Source organism: Drosophila guanche, unplaced genomic scaffold, assembly GCF_900245975.1.
Source record: "Drosophila guanche unplaced genomic scaffold, DGUA_6, whole genome shotgun sequence".
Classification (NCBI taxonomy): Eukaryota; Metazoa; Arthropoda; class Insecta; order Diptera; family Drosophilidae; genus Drosophila; species Drosophila guanche.
Genome location: NW_022995744.1, coordinates 8467911 through 8490856, shown reverse-complemented (window position 1 = coordinate 8490856; position 22946 = coordinate 8467911). Strand labels below are relative to the sequence as shown.

Genomic DNA, 22946 nt, shown 5'->3' with positions numbered 1-22946 from the left:
TACCAAAATTGCACCTTAATTGCAAGTTAAGCGCACAAAGGGAGAGGATATGAATCTAGGCAGTGACCCTGCTCCGACTCCCTCATCAAGGTCAAAGATTTTCGGCTCTTGCGACCTCGAAATTCGTCTGGGGACCTCTCATATCTTCCGAGTGTAAGTATATATAAAGTCTGAACTTTTAATTAGTCCACTGGTCGGAACAACAGACCGGAAATTAAGCGAATCAAATGTTTGTGGGTGAGAGACGGCGACGACTGTCTATATATCTGTGTGCTCTGTGTGTGTGTTTTTATAAGCCCCCCACACACACACACACACTAGAAGCTGGGGACTCTACCACACTGATGTCGTTTTCATGCAGGAAACACTTTAATAAAAACTTCAATGGTAGAGGCAGTGGCTGAGGTGACGCCTAGCAACCAGAACCAGGAGCAGAGCTCAAAGGGTACGGTGCCGTACCTCACTCGTCGTTCATTTGGATGAGTGCATGTGGGCGTGGCACTGGGGCGTGTCTCACACATGAGCAGCCATATGTATACACAGACTATCTATGTATGTACGTGGACCGACTATTAATTAGCCTTTGTATTAAAGCAGAGCACAAATTGAAATGCATTTTTCACTGCCTGTTGCTTATCTTTTTTCCCACTGCAGCTGGCTTCTGTTTGCTCGCCTCATGAATGCTCAAATGGATGTTTATCCGTTGAAAAATGCATAAAAATGAGTACTCCGATTCGTATGCGTGTCTGTGTATACGGAGGAGTGCATGAAAATGCAGTGGCAGTCAAGGGGCAACGTGTGAGTAATTTTGAGCAGTAAAATCTATCTGACGGGTGCTTGAATCGACCATGGGATACCGTGGGTTGATAAGGGGTTGTTAGACTATAGAAAGATAAGTAAGAAACTCAACACACTTCAAAATTAGTCAAATTAATACACGAGAGCTGAATATTGGCAATTTTTAAGATCAATTTCAAAGGAAAACACTTTTTTTGACACACTAGAGTAGTTGTGCACACACACACACACACACACACCCATCACTGCCACATCCACTGTCACTGTCACCTACTAGCAAGGAAACCCAATACACTCTCCAAATCCCAGGTGCTGCATGCACAAAAGCAATAGCAACAGTATGCATATTGCAGAGATACCATCTGGGGCAGAGCAAGACACATAACAGAGAGGGAAGAGCGGCACGAGATGGAGTGTGCAACAAGACGCCAGACGCACAGGAAGCAACGTAATCGCAGTTTGAGCTGCACTCGTGCAACATTTTGGGTGGTTTCGGCCACATCGTTAGTTTCGCACTTTGGTGTCTGCCACTTTGCGGGGAGCGTGGGCATGGGCGCTGGTGCATGTATATCCTTATACATATACGTAGCGTAGGTGTAGCACGTAGCTGGCATGGCCATGCAACTGCATTATTTACAAACTTGCCGCAGCGACAGCCAGCCAGCCAGCCAGCCAGCCAGCCAGCCATCTCCTGCGCCACAGATGAGCAGGCGGCGGTTGTAAAAACTTCGCTGCGCAATATGCGACCCATCAAAAAGGAGCTCTGCCAGCCAGCCAGACAGCATCCGTTCCCTGTCCCTCTTCAACCTCTATCTTCATCTCTTTCTCTACATATTCGCGTAGTGTAACCCACCTCTCTTCTCTCTCTCTCTCTCTATCTCTGTTCTGTTACGCCTCACTTCTCTCTGTGCCACTAATTAGAGTCACGCAATGCGCATCGACATGCCGTCGTCTTTTGCGGAGGGAGCAGGTTAGTGGGCGCGCTTTTTATCTTACGTTTTAACTCGATTTCCGGTTTGATGCGCTTTTATTTGTGTCGATTGTCGGCTGGCCGGAAATTAGTTTCGTTTATTCTTTGCCATGCCACCATACATTGTATGTGCCCTTCCTCTACCACTCCGTGTGTGTGTGTATCCCACCAATTTCGACTATTTGCATGGCTGAAGGAGTTCTAGGAGAGAGAGAATGCACGGCAATCAATTTGCTAAAACTTGAGTACGGATCGAAAGCTCCTCTGGGCATGGCTGCGAAGTGACCAATGGCCAGACCATTTCCTCATATTTCTTGGGACACTAGAGCAGTGGCAGAGCGGAGCACAGCAAAGCAAAGCACAGAGCAGCACTTTGGTTAATGAAAACTTACAGAGAAACACAGAATACAGCACCAGGCAGCAGCCAGCAGCTCAGCACTTGCCTGCAATTACAACACAGAGCAGAACAGAACCGAACAGCACAGAACAGACCTTCCTGAGAAGAGAAAACTGAGCAATGTGTGTGTGTGTGTGTGTTTTCAAAGGCACATTTACACTTTGAGGTCAATTGAAGTTATCTTTAGGCAACTTGTGGGAGCAGAGATTCAAATTCGAGTTGTCTTTGGTAACTTTTTGGGTATTCTCGCATTTGAAAGCTGAGAGTGGGCCCAAATTTACATTGGCATTCCGACTCTCGTTCTCTCGTGCCGTTGCGATGGCAATTTGCGTCAAGCCACAGAAAGCGACGACACTCAGACACTCCTCTCTGTATCCAGAAGGAGAAGGCGGAGTACTTCGATGTGGCAGATGAAAGGGGTTGGAAGCGTCATCTCTGGGGGCCCACACACCAATGTCAATGGATTGTAAATGGCGGGCTGAGATTCGGTTTCGGCTTGTTAAAGTAGAAATAACAATTCCTAGAATTACAATAAAATTCAAGGCAATAGCTACAATGGCAACAGGCTAAGTAGAGGCATTACCCTTTGGAACGAAGGGCCCCGCTCCACCTCCAGCTCCGCCATGGCTGACTGCCACTTGAAGCAGTTTAAGCTGTTGCTGTCGTCTCAGTTGTGGGTCTTGGTTTGCTGTGGGGTCTTCGGTTCCAAGGCTTTCAAGGTTCCTGGGCTCCTGGGCTCCTGGGCTCCTGGACTCCTGTCGTTGTTGCGTGTCGTTGCGTGGTCACCACCCACCGGTTCTAATACAACAACGAGATTAAATGTCCTGTCGCAGCTGGCTTAGGCTTAAGCCTGGGTCGATTCCACAGCGCACACGGCATGGCCAGAGTTTTGCTGTCCGTACGGAAACATGTTGCTCGTAGCCAAGTGAAAGGTTGAATTGTCTGATGCCTGATGTCTATGCTGCTGACTGGCCCTGTGCGGGTCTGACTCTGTTTGTGAATCAGAATAAACATTGGTTTTTTGGTTGCCATTGCTGGCTGCTTCTTATGGGTAGCCCACTGGGAACACTGGTTCTACAGTCACAGCCATTTCCATAGCGCCCGCTTAGAGTGTTGACGTCTGCACTTATTCTCCTTCAGCGCCTGCACCCTTTTCCCTCCTGCCACTGCTCGTCTTTTGTGACCAGCTGTCAAGTGAGGCATGGCTCCTCCTTATCTCCTGCGCTTGCTTGCCTCTCGTGTCTGCATGCAATTCAATTTATTTCAGAGCGCCTCATACGACGATATATGGCAGAGCTCTGCCACCCCTTCCACTCTGCCGCTCTGTGCTCTACACTCTGCGAAAAATTAAGCCCGAAAAGCTGATTTCATTAGTCGACTCATCCTTGTCAGGAAATCAGGCTAAACGTTAATTTGCAGAATTTAGCCACGTTTCCCTGTTGAATATGACTTGAGGTTGCCGCTAATACAATTATTTTCAATGGGCATACATCTACTTACGCGGCAAACATGGATAAATTCAGTTTTGTAATGAGTTCGGATGTGTGTTCTTCCAGTGTAAGTCAAAGGAAGATTGAAGAGCCTGCCGGCTCTGTGCTGAGCCTCTTTAAATTCCATTAAAGTTCTTGCACGGTGCCCAAGTTGCTAAGGTTACATAATTAAATTGCAGCCGTGGCCTGGCAATTAATTAAATGCCTCATTTATTAACGCTTTGTTAGGCAATATTTTCACAAATGACTACAAAAGCAAAGACACAAAGAAAACTCGGTAAAATTCAAGCAAAGACAAGGGCCACAGACAGTGCCATAAAAGCCGCCACAGCACACGTACACACTTTCCACCCACACGCACACACACAGATAAGTTTAGGCATTACGCATACGCCACGTGGTTTGGGCCCTGATTTATTTTTAACCTCAAAGCGTCATTCACAATAAAGATATTTTACGTTTATTACCCACACAAAAAAATGGAAACTTTTACACTGAAAGCCATGCGGCCGCCCGTCGTTGACACAGTTGCTCGTTGCTACTGCCACAGACCGCTGCTGGTGGCACCGCTGCGTATGCGCAACAATTTGCAGGGGGCGTTCACTTGTTGCGGTTGACCGGGCATAAACTCTATGCGACATAGACAGCGACAACCCGAGCCCGAGCCCAGACTTGACTTGACACGACCTCCATCTAATCGACCAATTTTTGTGGGCCGTAATTCAATATGCGGCCGCAACTTTAACAGTCACGACACGTTGCCGCGGGCGAGGAAGGGTGCCCCTATCCCATCTGTTTATCCAGGCACACACCAGTGTCAACACAGGGTAGCTACAGCTCTTTAAAGCACCATCTTCGGCATCGGCATCAGAATTTGCATTGGCATTGCCATTCGATTTATTTGATTTGGCCACCTGACGACCTACCTACCTGCCCAACTAACTGGTCTGTCGGCCTGGCTTATGCAAACAGGCAACAGCCACTCGAGCAGCCAAAGGCTTTCAATGCGCGTCAACAATTTACATTGCCATTGCCCTCTCGATTTGTATACACTCGTAATGCGCCCGTGCCCGTGCCCGCACTCGCACCTGTACTCCCACACACACAGAAAGATAAAAGACAATAAAGAAAAATCGAAATTACACTGTCTGAAGACCGACGCAATACGGGGATTTGGCCATAAAATCTACCAAAAAGGTAAGGGGGTTAAGAGGCCTTAGCGGATTGTCAGTTATTGGATTGCCGTACGCTTAACAGAGGAAACCCTTAATAAGGGTTAAGCTTGCATATTTGGATAATCTCTCATCAATAAATTTGAAACATAAGTGCAGAAAATATTATTAAGTTTTAGAATTAATATTTAAATTTGGTTCGCTGCTCCGAACCACTGTGCAATTGCTGTATACTTTAGTTACCCTCGGGTGTACTTTCTTTCACATTTTCCCTCACGTTTTTTAGTCGTCCCTCTTTCTGACACAATCAATCAACGCGTCAAGGGTCTCCTTCGGAGCCCTCCCCAAAGTCTCTCCCCTCTTGCCGGACCTGGGACCAAAGAATGCTTTGTTGTGCCCTCTGTCCCTGTCCCAGAGCCTGGGCGGCACACAGTAAATGCAAAATAAAGGTGTTTGGTCCTCTCGTTACGTGGCCGTTGAGTGGGAGTCTGAAGCTGGGGCCAAAGAGGACAAAGCCAGGCACTGCGTTGAACCCCATTTGGGGTGCCCGGGCAAAGGGTTCAGTTCAGGTTCAGCCAGCGACCTGCATAATATTACGACAAATGATCAAAACTTTTTCAATAAGCAACAACTTTTCCATTGCAGCTCGTACACCAGAACTAACTATACACATGTCCCCATGGATATATACTATACTCGCCATGTATTGTATGTAGTAGATACAGCACAGGACAGGGCGGTAGCTGGGCGTGAAGCTCAAATAATTTGCATAGTTGTCGGCGAATGGCACTTCTGAGAGCCAAACACTGAGCAAAATCATGTGCGGATATATTGTGGAAGTGTGAAACCTGAACGGATCAGCGGGAATACCTTTTTTTTTAGCTTTTTTGCAGTGCAAGGGCTTGAGTTTCATTTTAAAAAATTCATAACCCAATTGGTTGTGGCATACGATGCGTGGAGCGGACTATAAATAATCCGTTAGCGGACTGTCAGGACATGAATGTGATGTATCTAATTTGCACACAATTCAGGCCAACACACACAGCGACAGCGACAGCGACATCAAGACGTGTGGGATGGCACATCTACGGTGATGGCAAGGGGCGTCATGCCACACCAACAGTTGCAGTTAGAACCCCAGCCCATCCACAGCTGCGCTGTCTGCGCTGTCTGTCTGCCTGTCAGTTTATATCTCCGTCACACTCCAACTGTCGACAGTGCAACTAAAATGATTTGTCAACGCTGAGCTGAACAAAGCTGTCCGTCTGTTTTTCCTCTCTCCTCTGTGGCTCCCCTGACTGTTATCCCATTGAAAAATTTTTTGTGAAAATAAATTTCAAAAGTAAACAGAGAGAAAGCCAGAGAGACGAAGGGCGGAACTGGGTTTAATTACCAAAGTCACCTTTTCTGACAGAAAACAATTTATAAAATATTCCCTCTGGTCGGAAATGTATTGCAAATTTATTTTTACAGCCCAAAAAATGAAACAGCTCTCATCAACAGATGCTGCATGCTGTAATTGAACCTCCAAGGGTTAATTCGATTATTGAAGAAAAAAAACATGCAAAAATCATAAATTGTAGGCAAAAGTACACAAGCTTATAAACAATTGAACAAACTTGACAATGGACTACGCAAGCAACTAAGATGGATGATCCTTGTAGCTGCGGCTTTTGAGCACTCAACAGTGCATGCAAAAAATGTCTACCCACACACAGATGTAATCACTAGCATGAGTGTATATTTATAAATGAATTCAAATATTTGCACAGCACTGCAGTGCATCCATATTGTGTCCTTGCAGAGTTGGTTTAAAGTATTTTTAAAGCAGAACCAACTACCAGCTAATTGTTTATCTATCTCATTGATTCTTGTGCAAATTAGTCGTAGCTACAAATAGTTATGTCACTTATATGATGACAATTAACGCTGAACGAGTGTTTTATTCAAAAGTGCAATTGCAGTTAAATTTATAAGCCTCTTTCATCCAATTAAAGATAGCCAGACCTCTTCTTGTGGCAATGTGGTGGTTCAGAAATATATGTAAATAAAGTTTCAAAAAATTAATAAATATCAACGCACGCAAACCGGCTAACAATTGGCCCAAAGGTTGCAAGGGAGAATTATTGTTTCGTGGCCATTTGGCCAATCCATGCATGCCAGCGGTGGCAATTAAGGGTATTTACAGCAATTCCGTTGCCTTAATTATGGAAAATGGAAGCTTTAAGCCGCTGATGGGCAGAGATTTCGTTCAACAGCTCCATGGTCATGCTAATTGCAATTGATGGGCCATGGCAATGGCCCTGATGCCTGAAGCCTGATGCTGTTGCTGCTGATGCTGACGATGACGATGACATTATTAAATTGAAGATGTTGATCATTTATAAGGCACCACGTTTGCATATTTTATAATAAATGAAACGTGTGACAGCATGCTTAACTCTGCAGCCAGCGAGCCGTTTTCCTTCATCATCTGTGGGTCGGGTAGAGTCTGCCTCTGCCCGTCTGCCTCATCGCTTCTGCCACAGCCACAGCAACAGAAACAGCCCTTCATGCAATGCATGCTTCTAGAGTGTCTGGGGCATGCATACTCCTACTCGTACTCGTACTTGTACTCGTATTCGTGCTCGTATGTACATCGCTCATGTGCTCGTATATGTGCGCCATATACACACATTAGTTTAATGGGACAGTGCAACAGGGCACTGGGATGCCTGCCACATCGTTGCTGCCTTGTCTTGTCTGTGTGATTGCGTGCGTCGTCTGCCGTCAGCCTGTGCGATTTTGTATGATGTGTCGAGTGACTCGGAATACTCTCACAAATACTTATTCTCGTTGTTGTTGATATTCCCACTGGGTGCGTGCCCTGTCCCTGAGTCTGAATTGTTTTTTTTACTCATAAAATCTTAAAATAACAAAGAGCCAGCAACTTGTTTACTTTTGCTACGAATATATATGATATCTCAAGTGATATTTGACTTCATTTGGAATATGATTTTGGCATTAGAGTGGATGGCATGGAGCAGTTCATGGGATGCTTGGGATCAATTAATGATGGATTATAATCACTAACAAATTATTTGAATAAAATAGATTAAGTATTCCTCATTCGTATAACTAATTCCACACCTCACTGACATACACACACACAAAAGAAGTGTCGGAAATACCACATAGAGCTAGATTATAGTTTCACACCAACAGCACCCACATCCGGCCACCTCTGACCCCCTCTGACTGCTTCCTCCTCAATCAATGATTAGTGTGCGGCAGTGTCAAGCGATGAGCGGCGATCATCACGTTTTTGTATTAACATGGTCATTGGTTATGATATGATTGTGTGTGCGTGCGAGAGTACTCCATCCACCCTGCTGCCAATGGATATTATATCCCTTCCACTCCACACAGGATGAGGAATGAAGTCATAAAAGGCATTGGCCTGTGCAAAAGGATCCAATCCGTGCTAGAAGGAGACTCACACACATTCACAGCACTGAGCACAGGGAAAACAAATAAAAAAGGACACAAATCGTTGCCATATAATCAGGGCCGAAAGATCAAAGTGAATGCCGGCGGCCAGGCGCTGGAACATCTGGTCTCACTCCTCCAAAGAACAACAAAAACAACCGACGACAAAAAAACACTGAAAGACATGCATAATGATGTTAATGGTAATGATAACGATGATTATGACGATGATGGCGATGGGGCAGACATAATTAGGCTCTCGCCTGTCAACGAACGAGTTTAAACCGTCAACTAGGCAAAACTTTAAAGCCAACTTGGTAGTCCCACGGAAACGACAGTCGTGGGGGGAGCCAGGCAGAATTGTGAAAGTGTTATGGCATGATGGAGCATCGCTGGATGCCGGCCGTGTGGTTGGGAATTAGAAAAAGTTTTTAATCAGGCAGAGCGATCCCTCGACCAGTACAGTTAGCCAGGTTTCGTCGAGGCCTTGAAGCCGTGACGAACTTTTTTAATGAGCAACGTTTTGCGGCTAATAAACATTTGCGTGCTCGTACACTCCTGCTCTCCTGCTCCTTCTCTTCTGCTACCCTGGTGTCCTGCTCCATCCGTGTGCCGTTAGGAGTTGATGTTGCCATGACGCCATGTTTTTAATTGGCAGCCCAAAGGCCGTTGATGGGAACCCAGAGATGGAGAGGGTGACGGAACCGGTCTGGCCCGGTCATTTGCCTTCCCTTGGGGTACGCAACTCGGCCAAAAGGCAATTGAATATTTTATTAAATTGCCCCACACACACACACACACACACACACACACACACACACACACACACACACAAATAAACAACAACAGCAACAACAATGGGCACATTATATTGTGACAACAATTCATTATAAAATGCCGCCAAGGACAGGGCCAAGGACCAAGAGGCCATTGCCGAAAAGTTATGAAAAGCGTTGCGACCCATTTGACATGACGCATACGGCCGGCCCAGCCAGCCGACAAAATAAAACCAAGTTTAGGTTACTCTATAGAGAATTATATAAACTTAAATACGTGTGTACCTGTACCTCTATATCTACATATCTCCGAGTATATACTCTCGCTTAGCAATGTTAAATTAGATTATCTTTGCCGGTAATTTCAGCAGCAAATTTACTTCGATTTCTGTTCAAGTTACCGCTGGAAGTTTATTTTTAGCGAACATCAAAATAGATTGTATGCGAGGAGCTATGTCGGGAGCTTCACTCTGCAAATGATTGACACGCTAAGGTGCGTCAGCAATGACATTTATAGTCTTGCCATGTGCACTGTGAATTCTGCGCCTACACAATTTGTTACTTCAATTGTATTTATTTAAAAAGAATTCCGAAAAACAATTCATAAATATTTTGGCTTATTTTATGCAAATTTTGATAATTAGTTCGAATATTTTCATCATCCAAAAGCGACATTTCAATGGAGCTTTCTTTTATATCGCAGTTTATCCAACTGGAAAATTCTTCAAATTGATTCTTTTAATTTCTCACCTTTTTAAGGGCATCAAGCCTGAAGCCTGAAGTGAAACTGAGTTTACTTTAACCATACTTTTTGTTGTCGCTAATACAAGTTTTTAGCATTCAAATTTACTTGTAAAAGTTTTCTCCCTTTTTTTTGCTCCTTCCTCCCTACTTTTGCTGTCCTTTCGTTTTCGGGTGTGCCTTTGGCGGAGGAAACTTTTTCGTAGCATACTTTCCGGGGCGTCCAGTTCTTTTTTTTCTTTTCCGTCTCTTTTTTTTGATTTTGCCGCCATCGCTGTTTGTTGTTTTTCGCTTTTTGTCTTTGTTGCTGCTGTTGTAGTTGTTGTTGTGATTATTATTGTTACTTTTAGCAGACAGCAAATCAACAAAATTATGATAAACAGCTGCAGGTATAGAACGAACGTTCAACGAAAAACGACCCAAAAGCGGAGGTCCCGTCCAAGGAGCGTCCCCAAGAACGGAGCGCAACAGGAAAGGAAAAATGACAGCACGCTTGGCCGCCTGTCCCTTCTGAACCTTGGGACCAGACCGACTACCAATACCCGCTCCCAAGTCCAGACCCCCGCACTCTGACCCAAAAAAAAAAAAGAAACACCCAACCCACCTCTTGTCTGGCTGTGTTTCTGGCATTAAGGGACTTTTTAGGCTCATCACCAACGCATACAGTATTACTTTTTATTTTTTTGTTGTTCTCTTTTTTCTGTTTTTTGTGTGTATTATTTGTGGCCCGGCGAAGGGGAAGAAATTTGCACGGAACGCACAAAATAAGATGAAAAATAAAAATAAAGAATAAAATCAACTGAAATACATATTTGCACATGCTTACGGTGGCGTGTTAAAGCTTTTGATCTTTTCGTTCCTTCTTCACTTGCTGACTGCCTGGCTGGCGTTATTAACGCAACCATATACAACATGTGTAGATGGGCTGGGGGAAGGAGACGCTTACAGGAGCAGTAAGGACAGGCTGGTGGGTGGGTGAAGGAGCTCCAAAGGTGACAGCTATTCCCCAGGCTGACGGTTGCTGCCGGGGATAACTGGCTGGCAACGGTGCTGCTCCCTTGGAGATTTTGCATATTGCCAGGCAAATCGAGCTACCGCTCGAGCTCTGCTCCCGCATTCGCCAACAACACGTCAAAATATCCAACACAGGAGGAGGAGTGAAGCATTTCAGGTGGCAGCCGGGTAAATATTTGCATATTTGATATTTATGTAGCAACAACTTTATACATGATGTAGAGTTTCCATATCGATTTTGTTGCCACATTTTTAGTTATTTTCCCCACACACACAGCCACACACAGCCACACACACTTGTTGGCCCATGTTTGCAGTGCTCTTCACTGCTCTGCTATTCAAAAACAAAAGCAGGCGGATGTAGAGGCATGCAACAGGAGCAACGAGAAAGGGAGCGCTTAGTATCCACCCACTGTCACCCTGTTTGCCGTGACCAAAAAAAGGCACGCTGGTATGTACGACTATATATAGTCTCTGATGTGTTGAATTTTTCTATAAATAGCGAGTGGACTAATGAAATCAATGGGGGGATAAAAAAAGAACAACTCTCGGAGTTGCCAACAAATCGAGCTGTGAGGAAAACAATAAATTTTACCCCAGTGCCAAATCGAAGCTTAGAACTTGTTGACGCAACAATTCATTTGCGGCATGACCCCGAGGCGAGTGTCAATTGTACAATTGTGTAGCACATTGTGCACATACAATTTATTGTTATTGTCGTTCCACTGTTTACACAAATAAACATCCTTTTGCATACTCGAAAAATACAGGAGGAGCACAGCAAGAAGTTCAGAAGCAAAAAATAACACAAATAAATTCTATTTATTTGCCATTTTTAATGGCATGATAAATGGTTCCAATATGCTCTCAGAGCAGAGCACCCATACCCAAGGACATGGCATAACTGGGTAAACAGAAATTTACCTCAATGTTTGCTTCTCTGTAATGGAAGTCCTGCAGCTGCCTCCTGAGAGAATTTCTGTTTGAATGGGACAAGGGACAGGGGACAGCGCACAGGACAGCTCATCTATCTTTCTGGCTCTTAAGCCAATTGACAGTTTCAGGCCATAAATAAGTGTAAGCTGGCAGATTTTGAAACATTTTCGTGGCGCATTACCAAAATGTTAAATGTTCACTGTCGCTTTTGATATACGAGCATGTGGACAATAATATTCCTACATTTAAATGTTTTCTTTGATGGTTTGCATATTTAAATTCGCCATAAGCCATTGGGAATTGGCTCCTTAGAATTCTCTTCATTGAGCATACATTTCTGTTCGATTTGATTCCCAGAATTGTGTGTTTGGAACAGCCTAACACTGCACGAAACTACAATGTTATGTACCAGTGATACTTGGAATTCATTTGTTTACCGCATTTTATAGAAATATCCATTCGAGTTGCAGAAAATTCCCTGCTGGGTTGTTGTTCCGAGCTACTTGGAAAGATACATTTTACAGCATTTACAGATTCTTTTAGCAATCAAAAAACGGAAGTAGAAAAACGACAACACTGTCTGTCGAATCGAAAGATTTCTATCAAGGTCGAGGTCAAGCGAAATCACAATTTTCCAGCCCAGGGTAACAACAAGTTCTAGAACAAAGCAGAGCCACCTTCGTTGAAGTCAATTAATTAAGTCAAAAGCCAAAAGGACTTCTCGCTTTGTGGGGCTTCCCCTATTGTTTACCTGCTTGCCATTCAAATGCGAGTGAACGGTGCAGCAGCACTCCCCCCGCCTGTTAAGCTTTGACTTGTGCAAATGCAGGGGCTGCAAAGCAAAACAGAGCAAAGAAAAAGGGAATCTATCTTTGGCATGCTGGGTGGTTCTGGTTCTGGTTCTGGCTGGGCTCCTTCATGGCCAGTTTCAATTAATGCGAGAATCATTGTTTTCCAGCACACCTCCGGCCCAGACACTTGGCTGCCTGATAGCTTCCGAGTTGTTGAAAAATTGTGCATTTTGCATTCGCTCACACACACTTTCTTTTACAGCTTGTGGATTGTGCCTCCCTGTCTGTGCTGTGTCTGGCCATGCTGTCCGCTTATACCCGTGCTGTCAGGCACGTCCTATTTAGTTATATCTACTCCCAAGGTTCCTACGAAAACTGGCATTGTGCTGGGAACTGGATGTTGCTGCTGCTGCTACTGCCTTTTCCTGGGCTCAGATCCGTAATGTGTTGTGTGCATCGCAAAATGAGTTATAAAAAAAATGTTAAATTGAAAATAAGTGTATTCAGAGCAGCTTTTTCTCGTGTGCGCATGCAAATGTTGGCTTCGCCAGGGGATTCACTATGGTGGATTCAAGGCATTGAAGAAGTATTCTAAAAGGTACAGACACACAGACAACCTCTACGCACTCCACTCCTTCTGCAGGGCAACGGAAATGTAAGCGCTGTACACATATTGAATCCATAAATAAATCTTTAAGCAAAAATTGTATATGTCGGATTAAGTGTATCTCGAGGACACATGGCATTATGGGCCACCTCTGTGTGTGTGTGTGCTTAAGTGTGTCCTCGAATAAATGTATACAATACATACACATATCAGAGTGGGAATTACACTAAAAACTAAATGGCATAAAAACAATTTAACCTATCCTACAGCTACTCCAACTTCTGTTTAGTGGGTGTCAAACGTGATTAGATCGAAACAAAGTTAATTCCCCGTAGCGCAGTTGCAAAAACACGCATACTCGTTTACCCACACCGATAATAATTACTGGAAACATTGTAATCCTCTTAACACTAGGATTCACACGTCGTGGCTTACACAAAGCGTTGGTTGCGACCCCCCGCCAGCAACGCAGGATAAAGGAAGAAAAAGAAAAATCATAAAGCGGCAGGGGCCATAAATTGTCATACTTACAGCTTTTAGCGTGGCTTGAAATTGGAACACTGAACCAGACACAAAAACACGAGAGAAACTTCGCCAAATATGATATTGGGTATTGGGTGTACACTCCACGGGGATATTCGAATCTCTGAGACTCTTTGGCCAAGCGACACGAAATTCGTTGCGATAGACACGTGCACACGCTGCCAAGTCCCCAAGAAGACTGGAGGAGCAGTCTCAGTGAAGCAGGAGCTGGAGCTGAAGCTGGAGCTGAAACGGTAGACTACTCAAAAACGGAGTTCGGCGGCAGCACGAAGTTTTGCCACAGAGCGCTCAGAGCGGTGGGAGGAGTGGGTGGATTAAATAGACTGTTGCGCGCAGGGGAAATTCCCCCGATTCATGCCTTCATGTCTGCCTGTCTGTCTGTGTGTGTGTCTGGGGAAAATGTCCCTGGTGTGTGCTAAAATGCCGAACCACCCACCCAACGCCTACCCTGGGCGCCTGCAGAGCAACAGTTTGTTGGGCCGTCAGGGTAAGCATCCCTTGACATCCCTGCGATACGCATGCACGTACATATTTACATATGTATGTACATATGTACATATATGCGTATCAATAGCCCAAAAACTATTTGCATGCAATGCGCGGCAAAGTGGGTGACGAGAGTGGGCTGAACGCTGCGTTGGAGCGTAGGAGGTGGAGCTGAGCTGAAAGCAACAGCCCTGACATCGCCACCGCAGTTTTGTCAATGTCAAAGTTGGTGGAGGGTTGCGGACGCACTGGGATATCCAATGGGACACTGGACACAGCAACTAGTGGTTCTTATATTTCCACAGTAACAAATTTGTTTACGCTTAATTGGTCTACGCTTACATAGGATCAGGGACACGGGCCGCACTTCCATCATCATCCATGCACCCATCCAACCCACAGCCGTGGACCCAAGGCTGCCAGACAAGCAGGCAGGCAGCCAGCACCCAGCTACACATAACCGTAAAAAGTTTTCATTATTCAAAAATTGACTCTCAGCAGCCCCCAAAAATGTGTGTTTTATGATGGAGAGTATTATATAAAGTGAATTATGCTTCAGTTCTGCATGAGGAGAGTCCTTGTCTTATACACTGGCAGGATCTGGAAACAGCTAGCGAGGCTTTACGACTTTAAACAGTGTAATATTTCTTGGAAGATACTTTTAACCTCCGTGTATTCAGTAAAAAATGTCAGAATATCGATTCAAAATATTCTCCATCAATTGTCATGGCCTTTATGAGACATTTGCATGATTTATATGATCCCCCACCATATGCTGGGCATTAAGGGAACGAAACGGAACCCGAAACCAGGTCGAGTTGTAAAAATGACCTACTATGTCATATTCGGGCTTGTTCCCTTTCCTTTTTTGTTGGGAGCATAAATCAGAAGGGGAGCCACCGCAGACAATAGCCCATTTGCCCATTTGCCCATTTTACATACTTAAAGCAGAGGTGGAGAACGGCACAAAGGTGCCATGCCCTGGCATGCCATGTATGTACTAGGGTACGCATCTCGACGGTGTCATAAAAAACAGTTTACACATGGGTTCTGGCACATTTCGCTGGCCATTTTATAAGGCCACTGACAGCAATTCATTCAGCACAACAAAAATATATCCACGAGCATTTAAAGAGGTAGAAGGTGTGTAGTAAGCTGAAGGTGGTACTCTAAGGTGCTTCAATTAATCTAAGTGCAGGCCACTTACATACACCATTTAGTCGTCGATATAGAAGGTAGCTTTGCATATTTATTGTCTGCACCTATTCGAAAGTATGCCTGGTGCATAAGAGCCGTTGAAACCAGATGCCCACAAGACAGGAGGCAATCGGAAACCATGAAATCAAAGGGGCTGCCCATCAAACGAATCGAATGACCAAAGGTCAATCGAATCCCATTCGATTCGATTTAATTAAATCTCTAAATGTGTGTCCTAATGATGTGCACTTGAGCTGCGGTCGGGGTCCGTATACATGGAGAAGAGTATGCGCGGGGGACGATAGTCAGTGCTAATTAAAAGCGCAGTTGATTGATGATTCGGCTTCAGTGCAGCAACCAGTCCAATTCCAGTGCAGTTTCTCCTCATTGTGGGAAGCGCCAATCAGGGGATAATCAAGTGAATTTCATTACCGCTCACACTTCAAATCGAGACCAAATTATTTATAGCAAATGTTCAATATAATGGCAACCGGAAGATGGCAACAGGAAGACGGAAACAGCAGGGGGAACAGCAACGACAGCGACAGCGAAGGGAAGACAGCTCCTAACAAGCATCGACACGACCCTCAGGACATTTGGCCTGAAGGATGTGTGTGCTTCCTTCCTATATACACAGAAAGTTACATCCATACATATGTATTTATTGCTGTCTTGCAGAAACTTGTTTCCTTTTCATATACCCTTACATTATAATATTTGAAGATTGCTCAAAAATTGACAAGAAAGCTTGGCTTGACCTTTTAAGAAACCCATTTTCAGTTAGAGATCTTTTCGGTTTTCTTTCTTTAAAGCCTTGACTCATCCTCGTAGCCAATGATAGACCATCAACTGCTCGACTCTACAAGGATATTCCGGATTTCGGCTAACCATCGCCATCCGCTTACTGTTGCAGCCAGCCAGAAACTAGTGGAAGCCCAAGCAGAGGCTATGTCCCTATTTGCTCATCCTCTGCAGATAGACAAACTCATTACTAAAAATGAGCGTCCTGCGGCGTTCAAACAAAGCAAGGACCCAACCTGTAAACGGGCCCCCTGGCTGGGTTTACGTACGACTACTGCGAGTGTGTGTCTGGTGGGGCCCGCTTGTTGCTTGTTTATGCCAAAAATCATATACTCGCACACACCACCCACATATCGATTTTGTTTGATGTTTAGGCAGAGGACAGAAAAACACGGCCACACGGCAGCAGGGCAGGAGGGACATAACGGCCAGGATAGTCATGCCCCTCGGGCGCCCTCTTCAACCAAAGCAACAGAAACAAAGGCATACACACCCACACCAGTGCACAGACGACGCACACCTCATCATTATTTCCGTTTGTGGGGCCATGCCACCATTATGACGTCGCGCCGCGTATTTTAAATATTTAAAGAGCATAAATGCCGAAAATGTTGTGTGTTTACGAAGTGGATACAGGGTGCAAAAGAGAGCGCAATTTAATTTCATCATGAAATAACGGTACATGTACTCCACGGAGTAGATACGCATATTCCCAAGACAATTCTAATCTTAAATTATGCTTTGCTTAACACACAATAAATTGTATCTCCTAAGCTTAAATAACTGCACTCACTAATTGAAATACTCCCGCTAATAATTTAAGAGCTTCACTTACCTGCGTAAAAACTGTAAGACATCTCGAGCGCCCACGTATTTTTTTGCTTTTTTTTCTTTCCGTTTCATTCCGTTTAGTAAGAACACAAATGATTTGTAACGCTTTCTTTTTCGTTTCACGTTTCACTCTTATAAGTATGTTGCATTTGCGTTATGCGAAATATTATAAAACTACACACGCGGATCGCCGGGGATTGCTTATTTTCGCCATTGTATTGTTATTGTATCGTAAACTAGGGATGGAATGAAACTAGCGATGGGGGTCGACGATCTTGATATTCAAGACGTTGTATCGTAACAAAGATCTTGTGGCCATGAACATCGATCAGGTCTAGATGAATAATTAATTAATATATTTTATTAATAGAGCTGACAAAACGTAGTTTGGCGCAGTTCAGGCACGGAACCAACAATTTTGACTCGAAAATCTATATATTCTGCATCGATACAACATCGATATCAGCATATCGATACACTCCCACGCTAATTTTATAACACTGCAACTGACCCCGCGAAACAGGCTCGAAAGGAAAATCGAAGAAGGAAGAAGGAAATTGCCAAAGTGCACCCTGTTTTGTGGGCTTTCAAGAGCTGCCACTTTAAGCCACTGTTTTGCTACAGTTTTTTACGAGCTGCTTGTTTGCTCATTCGCCCGCATTATGGCAAAACAATTGCGTTTGTTTGCCGGCTGAGTGGCGGTTTCGCGATGGTGTTTGACACGCTTATTGCGATGGCGGCATCGTGGCTCGACTCTGATTGCTGGCTTTTGTGGAAGAGGCAGGTTTTGTGCGCGTGGCCAGCTAATTAGCTGACAGGGTTTCGCCTCGCCTCTACCAGTGGGAGTTCATCAAGGCGACAGCTGACAAAAAACAAGGAAAAATTTCAAACTGTGCTCTTGAAAAAATGCGCAACAGGGACAGGACAAGGGAAACCTTCAACGCTCCCTCCCACACGCCGTGCAGCGCAGCGCAATCCTGGCTTTGTGCCTGTTCACTTTTATTTCAAACGGCAATTGCATTGTGCCATTCCCAATCCGCTTATGCCAGACTCCCACGACACCGCATTATCCTGGTCCAGGGCAAACAATGCACTCCGCCAGCAGACTCAACAGGAGCTCCTGTTGCTCCAACAACACTTGTCCGAGGCTGGTAAGTGCTCTGCGTGCGTATGATAAAAGCTTGTGTCATATTTTCAATTTTTTTTTGCATTTGTTGTCTTCCTGCCAGTACTGCTGCCGGCCCTCATATCAGCCGCACCTCCGTCTCCCGGATTTCTCGACTCACTTAATGCCAGCACTCGACGCTAACCCGTGCTTGCTTGTAAAAACCAGAGCACTTTCATTAGCTTACCACGGACGGACCTTCCCGCCAGCAAGGTCGGCAACGGATGCGATGCCCACACTCCGCCCACAGCATAATTTCCTGGGGTAAAGCTCCGACAACCCGCACCAAAATGTGTACTAAAACACCAGTGGGTGGGTGATTTCCCCTTCAAAAGCTCTCTCTCACTCTCTGGATGCCTGTCTCCTTTAGAAGCTTTCGTTTGTGGAAGGGGGGGGAGGCGGGCGCATTCGCTTGGCCTTGGCATAGGTATTGACGCACCGTCCGCCTTGCGATATGAACCCAAATATTTTGTAAATTAATTAGTTATTACACATGGGCATGGTGGTACAAGCCAATTAAAACTTTTGACGTTGACATTGACATTGAAAAGCGTAGGAGGAGAAATGCATCTGGTCCAGCCATGGAGCTTATATTAAAACTAATTAGAATCCTCTTTATTTGTGTACATTAGCATGTTCGTTGGATTTGTGGTTTTGTATTGTTATCTTTATACATTAGATTTTAACAGAGTGTTGCCTTTTTTTACACATTTATATTCGCTCGTAAATATAAACAGAAAATTGCTCTGGGATAGATATAACTATAGTATAAGATTATTCAAGTTTCGGCGACACAGCCAGGCGCCAGAAGCATCCGGCCGGGTTGCGACAAGCAACGGGGAGCCGTGTCTAGTCAGAAGGGGTTTTTGCAGTTTGTCTTTTTTCCTAAACGCTACGAGTATTTGTTGTTTGGGGGTTTTCTGTTTTTGTGTTATCGCTGTCCACATGAAGCATAATACTTGGACAGAGCTTCTTCGTCTTCGTGGGCCTGTGGGGATACCATTCATCTTTCATCATCTTATTATCTAAACACATTGTATGCCTTCGCGCGGAACACCAACTCAAAGAGGGAACCGAACCGAACCGAACCGAGCCGGACCTAGCTTAAGTATACTGTTTACTCTTAATTCGTACTAAGGCATTCTATAGGTTTTGTTGGGCTTGAAAAGACAACAATCAACTGTTGTGTAATTTCGAATTTTTACATGTCAAGTTATGTGAAATAAATTATAGTAAACGAAGCGGCGGCAGCGGGTAGAAATTATTTGCCAACGATAACATTAACGTAACGTAAACGTAAAGCCAACTGAACAATATGTCCCCCACTAAAGTCTGGACTGGAGGTGGATGGTGATAGTAATGGTGATTGGTGGCTGGGATTATTCCGCATCTAGCGAGAGGCAGGCCAGACCAGCCATTCCCGGATGATTCGGCTGCTGTGAGGATCTTTGGCGCGGCTGCATGGGTGGCGCATGCTCGCGATATGTCTTCAGCTTCGTCTCCATCGCCTGCAAGACAACAGAATGGGCAGAGTGTTAGCCAAATATGGGACAATCAACAAACTAACAACAAAATAAAAGCGTGTCCGTAAGGTACAAAAATAGGTTTGTATTTATTAACCAAAGCAATTAATAAATGCAAGCGGTGAGCACTTAAAAATAGCCTTAAATTCGATGAGCAATGTCAGAGCGGTAGCTCTGCGTCCTGGGTGTTGCGTATGCGTTCGGCAAAGCGCTTAAAAATGTTTGTGCCTAGGTTCAGGCTGCTAGAGCTGCTGCTCGAACAGCCACCATCGCTGACGGGCGTGGTCTGGGCGCTTGTCACAACGGAGCCGCTGCTGCCGCCAAAGGCGCGACGAAACAGGCTCGAGTCGCTGGCCGATGGCGGCGACTGCGGTGACTGGAGCGTGGACGGACGCTCGCAAATGCAGCGAAACTTTTCGCATTCAGGACATAACAAGGCCTTATCCCACTAAAAACATATGGAAAAACATTTAAACTGGGCGGGGAAAGAGAGTGCAGATGCGAGGAAGCAAAGGAAAGAAAAAAGAACAGAACGTGGAGAAGACTCTAAAGGGCATGCTATAATAGTGTGTGATGTGTGAAGGTGGTTGATGGCAGTTAGAAGTATTGGTTGTTGGTTTTATGGAGGGACTTACGTTTAGTTTTCTTAACATGTCGGCCACAATGTTGAGCGCCGTTGTGCGGGAGCTGGCATTCATGGAATTGCCATTGATAAGGTTCTCGGGATCTGCAAGAGGAAGCACACATACACAGCAGGTTAGTTAAGAGTTTGTATAGGGTAAGATTATACACAGCGGTTAGTTTGTTGGTCAACTAGAAGCTACAGACGCACACAAAACGCACAATTTGCCTACTAGAAATGTCGCAAAATTTCGTTACATTCGATTCGACTCTTAATTTTAATTATTTACTATACAATTACAAATAAAATAAGGAACTTAAGCGTGCTAACGAAATAAACAAAATGTGTTTTTGTGTACGACTGGTTAAAAATTACAAATAAATCACGAGAATTACAATTAAATGGAACGTAAAACGATAATCACAATTAAATGCAAATATGGAAAGCAAAACTATTTGATAAGCTTAAATTGGCGACTCGTTTTGGATAGCTTAAAGACGCGTTTGGTTTGCCTAAGCGAATGGAGGATCTTACTTTTAAGCGAATGTTGCTGATTATATTCGTTTTTATTAGCTAAACTGCCGTTGAGAGCACTGACGCTGACGCTGGTGACTTTTGTAGCAATGGTGTTGTCGATGTGTGGCGGCGTCAAATCGCCGTTGGCCAGAATGCCATTAGGTAAAGAGGCGGATGAGTTCATGGAGCTGTTGGCAGCGGTGGTGCATACTGCTGTGGGGTTGCTGGTGCCATTCGTTGGCGTGTAGCGTGTCTTCACATTGAGCTCTTGTTTGAGATCTGTAACAGATGGATAATGTAGTCCAGAGCCTGTAGTGTGGCTGACTGACTCACCTCTCGTCTCATCCATTAGCCGTTGCAGCTTCTCCTGCAGCAGGCCCTTTTCGTCCACCTCCAACTCGAGGAGAGCATTCTTCTCGTATGCTTGATCCAGCATCTTTTCAAAGTTCTCTATGCTCTCGTTGAGAATGCGGTGGGCACGCTCCAGATCGTCGTTCTTCTGCTCCAGTTGCCGCAGGTATACCTTCATGGAGTCGCGCTCCTTTTTCACTGTATCCAACTGCTTTTCCATATTGGACATATCAATGCAGTGTGAGTCCAGCTTGAGCTGCAGGAAGATTACATTATTATTAAAGGTGACAGCGTCTACTAGCTACAGTATTCGGTATGCTTTGTGCTATACTTACCTTAAGGGAATCGTTTTCTTTCTCAAACATGTTAAGCCTGGCTCTGAGATCTTTGATAATACTCTGTTTTTGCTCCAGAGTGGCGTCCATTTCTATTTCCATTTCTCGTGACTGTTCGACAAACTCATCGTACTCCTGTTTCACGTCTGTCCATCTGCAATCGGCGAACATGCAATTGATTAATGTGGCGGGGACCATTTTTTTGTGTACATACTCTTTGTGGTATTGCTTGGAGCGCTCTTTCCAATATCTGCACTCATCCTCGACGCTGTTGAACATTGGAGGGACGTCCATAACTGCTGATTTGTCTGCGGATTCTGTGGTGTGTACTTGTCGGTGGCCAAATTCGGCTTGCAAATTCGTTCGTTTGAATACTTTTTACTTAGAATTTCTAATCAATACTAGGGCTATGGTTGGTCTAAGAGGTGAACATGTCTTGCAGCTGAATCCTTTTTAATTTCTCTGATTAAAAATGCCAAAACACAGTTGTTGAATTTGAAGTCGTATGAAATGATCTGTAGGCAATTGGGGAAAATGTGAAAAATCAATTAGGAACAGGTGTTCTTGGCGTTTTCGCTACCGCGGTGTTGGTGCTGTTTTAGTTGTTGGCTGGTGCCCTAAATGGCAGGCAGATAAACGCACGAACCAAGCTGCTTTGCTTAGCCCTCCACTAAACAAACATTTTGTACGTCGCTGCTGGGTCTGTTGACGTCGGCGCCCAGCAGTAGCAGCAGCCGTGGGTACAACAGCAACAACAATAGCAACAGCATCAGCAAGCAAGCTACGACGAAGTTTCCAATACAACAACGCGCTGTGTGAAAATGAAATCATCACAGATTTTGAGAGGCCATCTAAGCCGTTGTTCGGAAAGCATTTCACGATATCTTATATTCTACGCCAGCGAAGAGGCTTTACTTACACTTTGCACTTAATTTTCCTACGTTTAATTTGTTTTATTTACATAAAATCGTGTAAATAGTTATGCTCGTAAAAATTGACCACTACTCCAAAATGCACCAACCAACCCTGGTTTTGAAGCAGTGTTGTAAAACGTAAGGCGCACCAGGTTGGCCAGCCCTGCGCTCACAGTTGAGTTTCAAATGTGGATCTGCTTATTCTTTACATATTTTCTTTTTTGGTCGTTTTTTACGTTTATTTTCCTTTTTGATAAAGTCCACATCAGTTTTCCGCAGGGACCGACCAACAAATGCGATCGGCTTACTCGGCGGCTCGTCGTTGCTCGTGTCATTGGATATGTGGAAATCCGATTCCGAGCTGTCTTCGATGATGTGAGCGGAGCTTAACGTTACATCCCGGGCAGAGCTTGAATGTCCAGGTATGGAAGCAGACGTATCTCCCACAACACGCATGGGAAGAGATTGGAAGTGGTAGGAAAAGCTGCGTACTGATCTGCGA

The 22946-nt window shown here is 44.7% G+C and overlaps 1 protein-coding gene across 2 annotated transcripts; it reads right to left on the bottom strand.

Annotated features, from left to right (window-relative positions):
• Positions 1 to 19106: 19106 nt before the first annotated feature.
• LOC117580393 (nuclear distribution protein nudE homolog) lies at positions 19107 to 22602 on the bottom strand. 2 transcript variants are annotated; one of them, XM_034266933.1, is made up of 7 exons: positions 22450 to 22600; positions 21745 to 22045; positions 21531 to 21684; positions 21178 to 21451; positions 20863 to 21123; positions 20342 to 20433; positions 19107 to 19691 (listed from the first exon to the last, which is right to left on the bottom strand). In XM_034266933.1, exons 2-7 carry the CDS (start codon positions 21822 to 21824, stop codon positions 19563 to 19565), a joined length of 990 nt encoding a protein of 329 aa, XP_034122824.1. In that variant the 5' UTR covers positions 21825 to 22045; positions 22450 to 22600; the 3' UTR covers positions 19107 to 19562. The 2 variants fall into 2 exon arrangements, with proteins under 2 accessions (XP_034122824.1, XP_034122823.1); XM_034266932.1 differs by lacking the exon at positions 19107 to 19691 and adding an exon at positions 19819 to 20154 and having other exon boundaries at positions 22450 to 22602.
• Between the last annotated feature and the right edge of the window lie 344 nt (positions 22603 to 22946).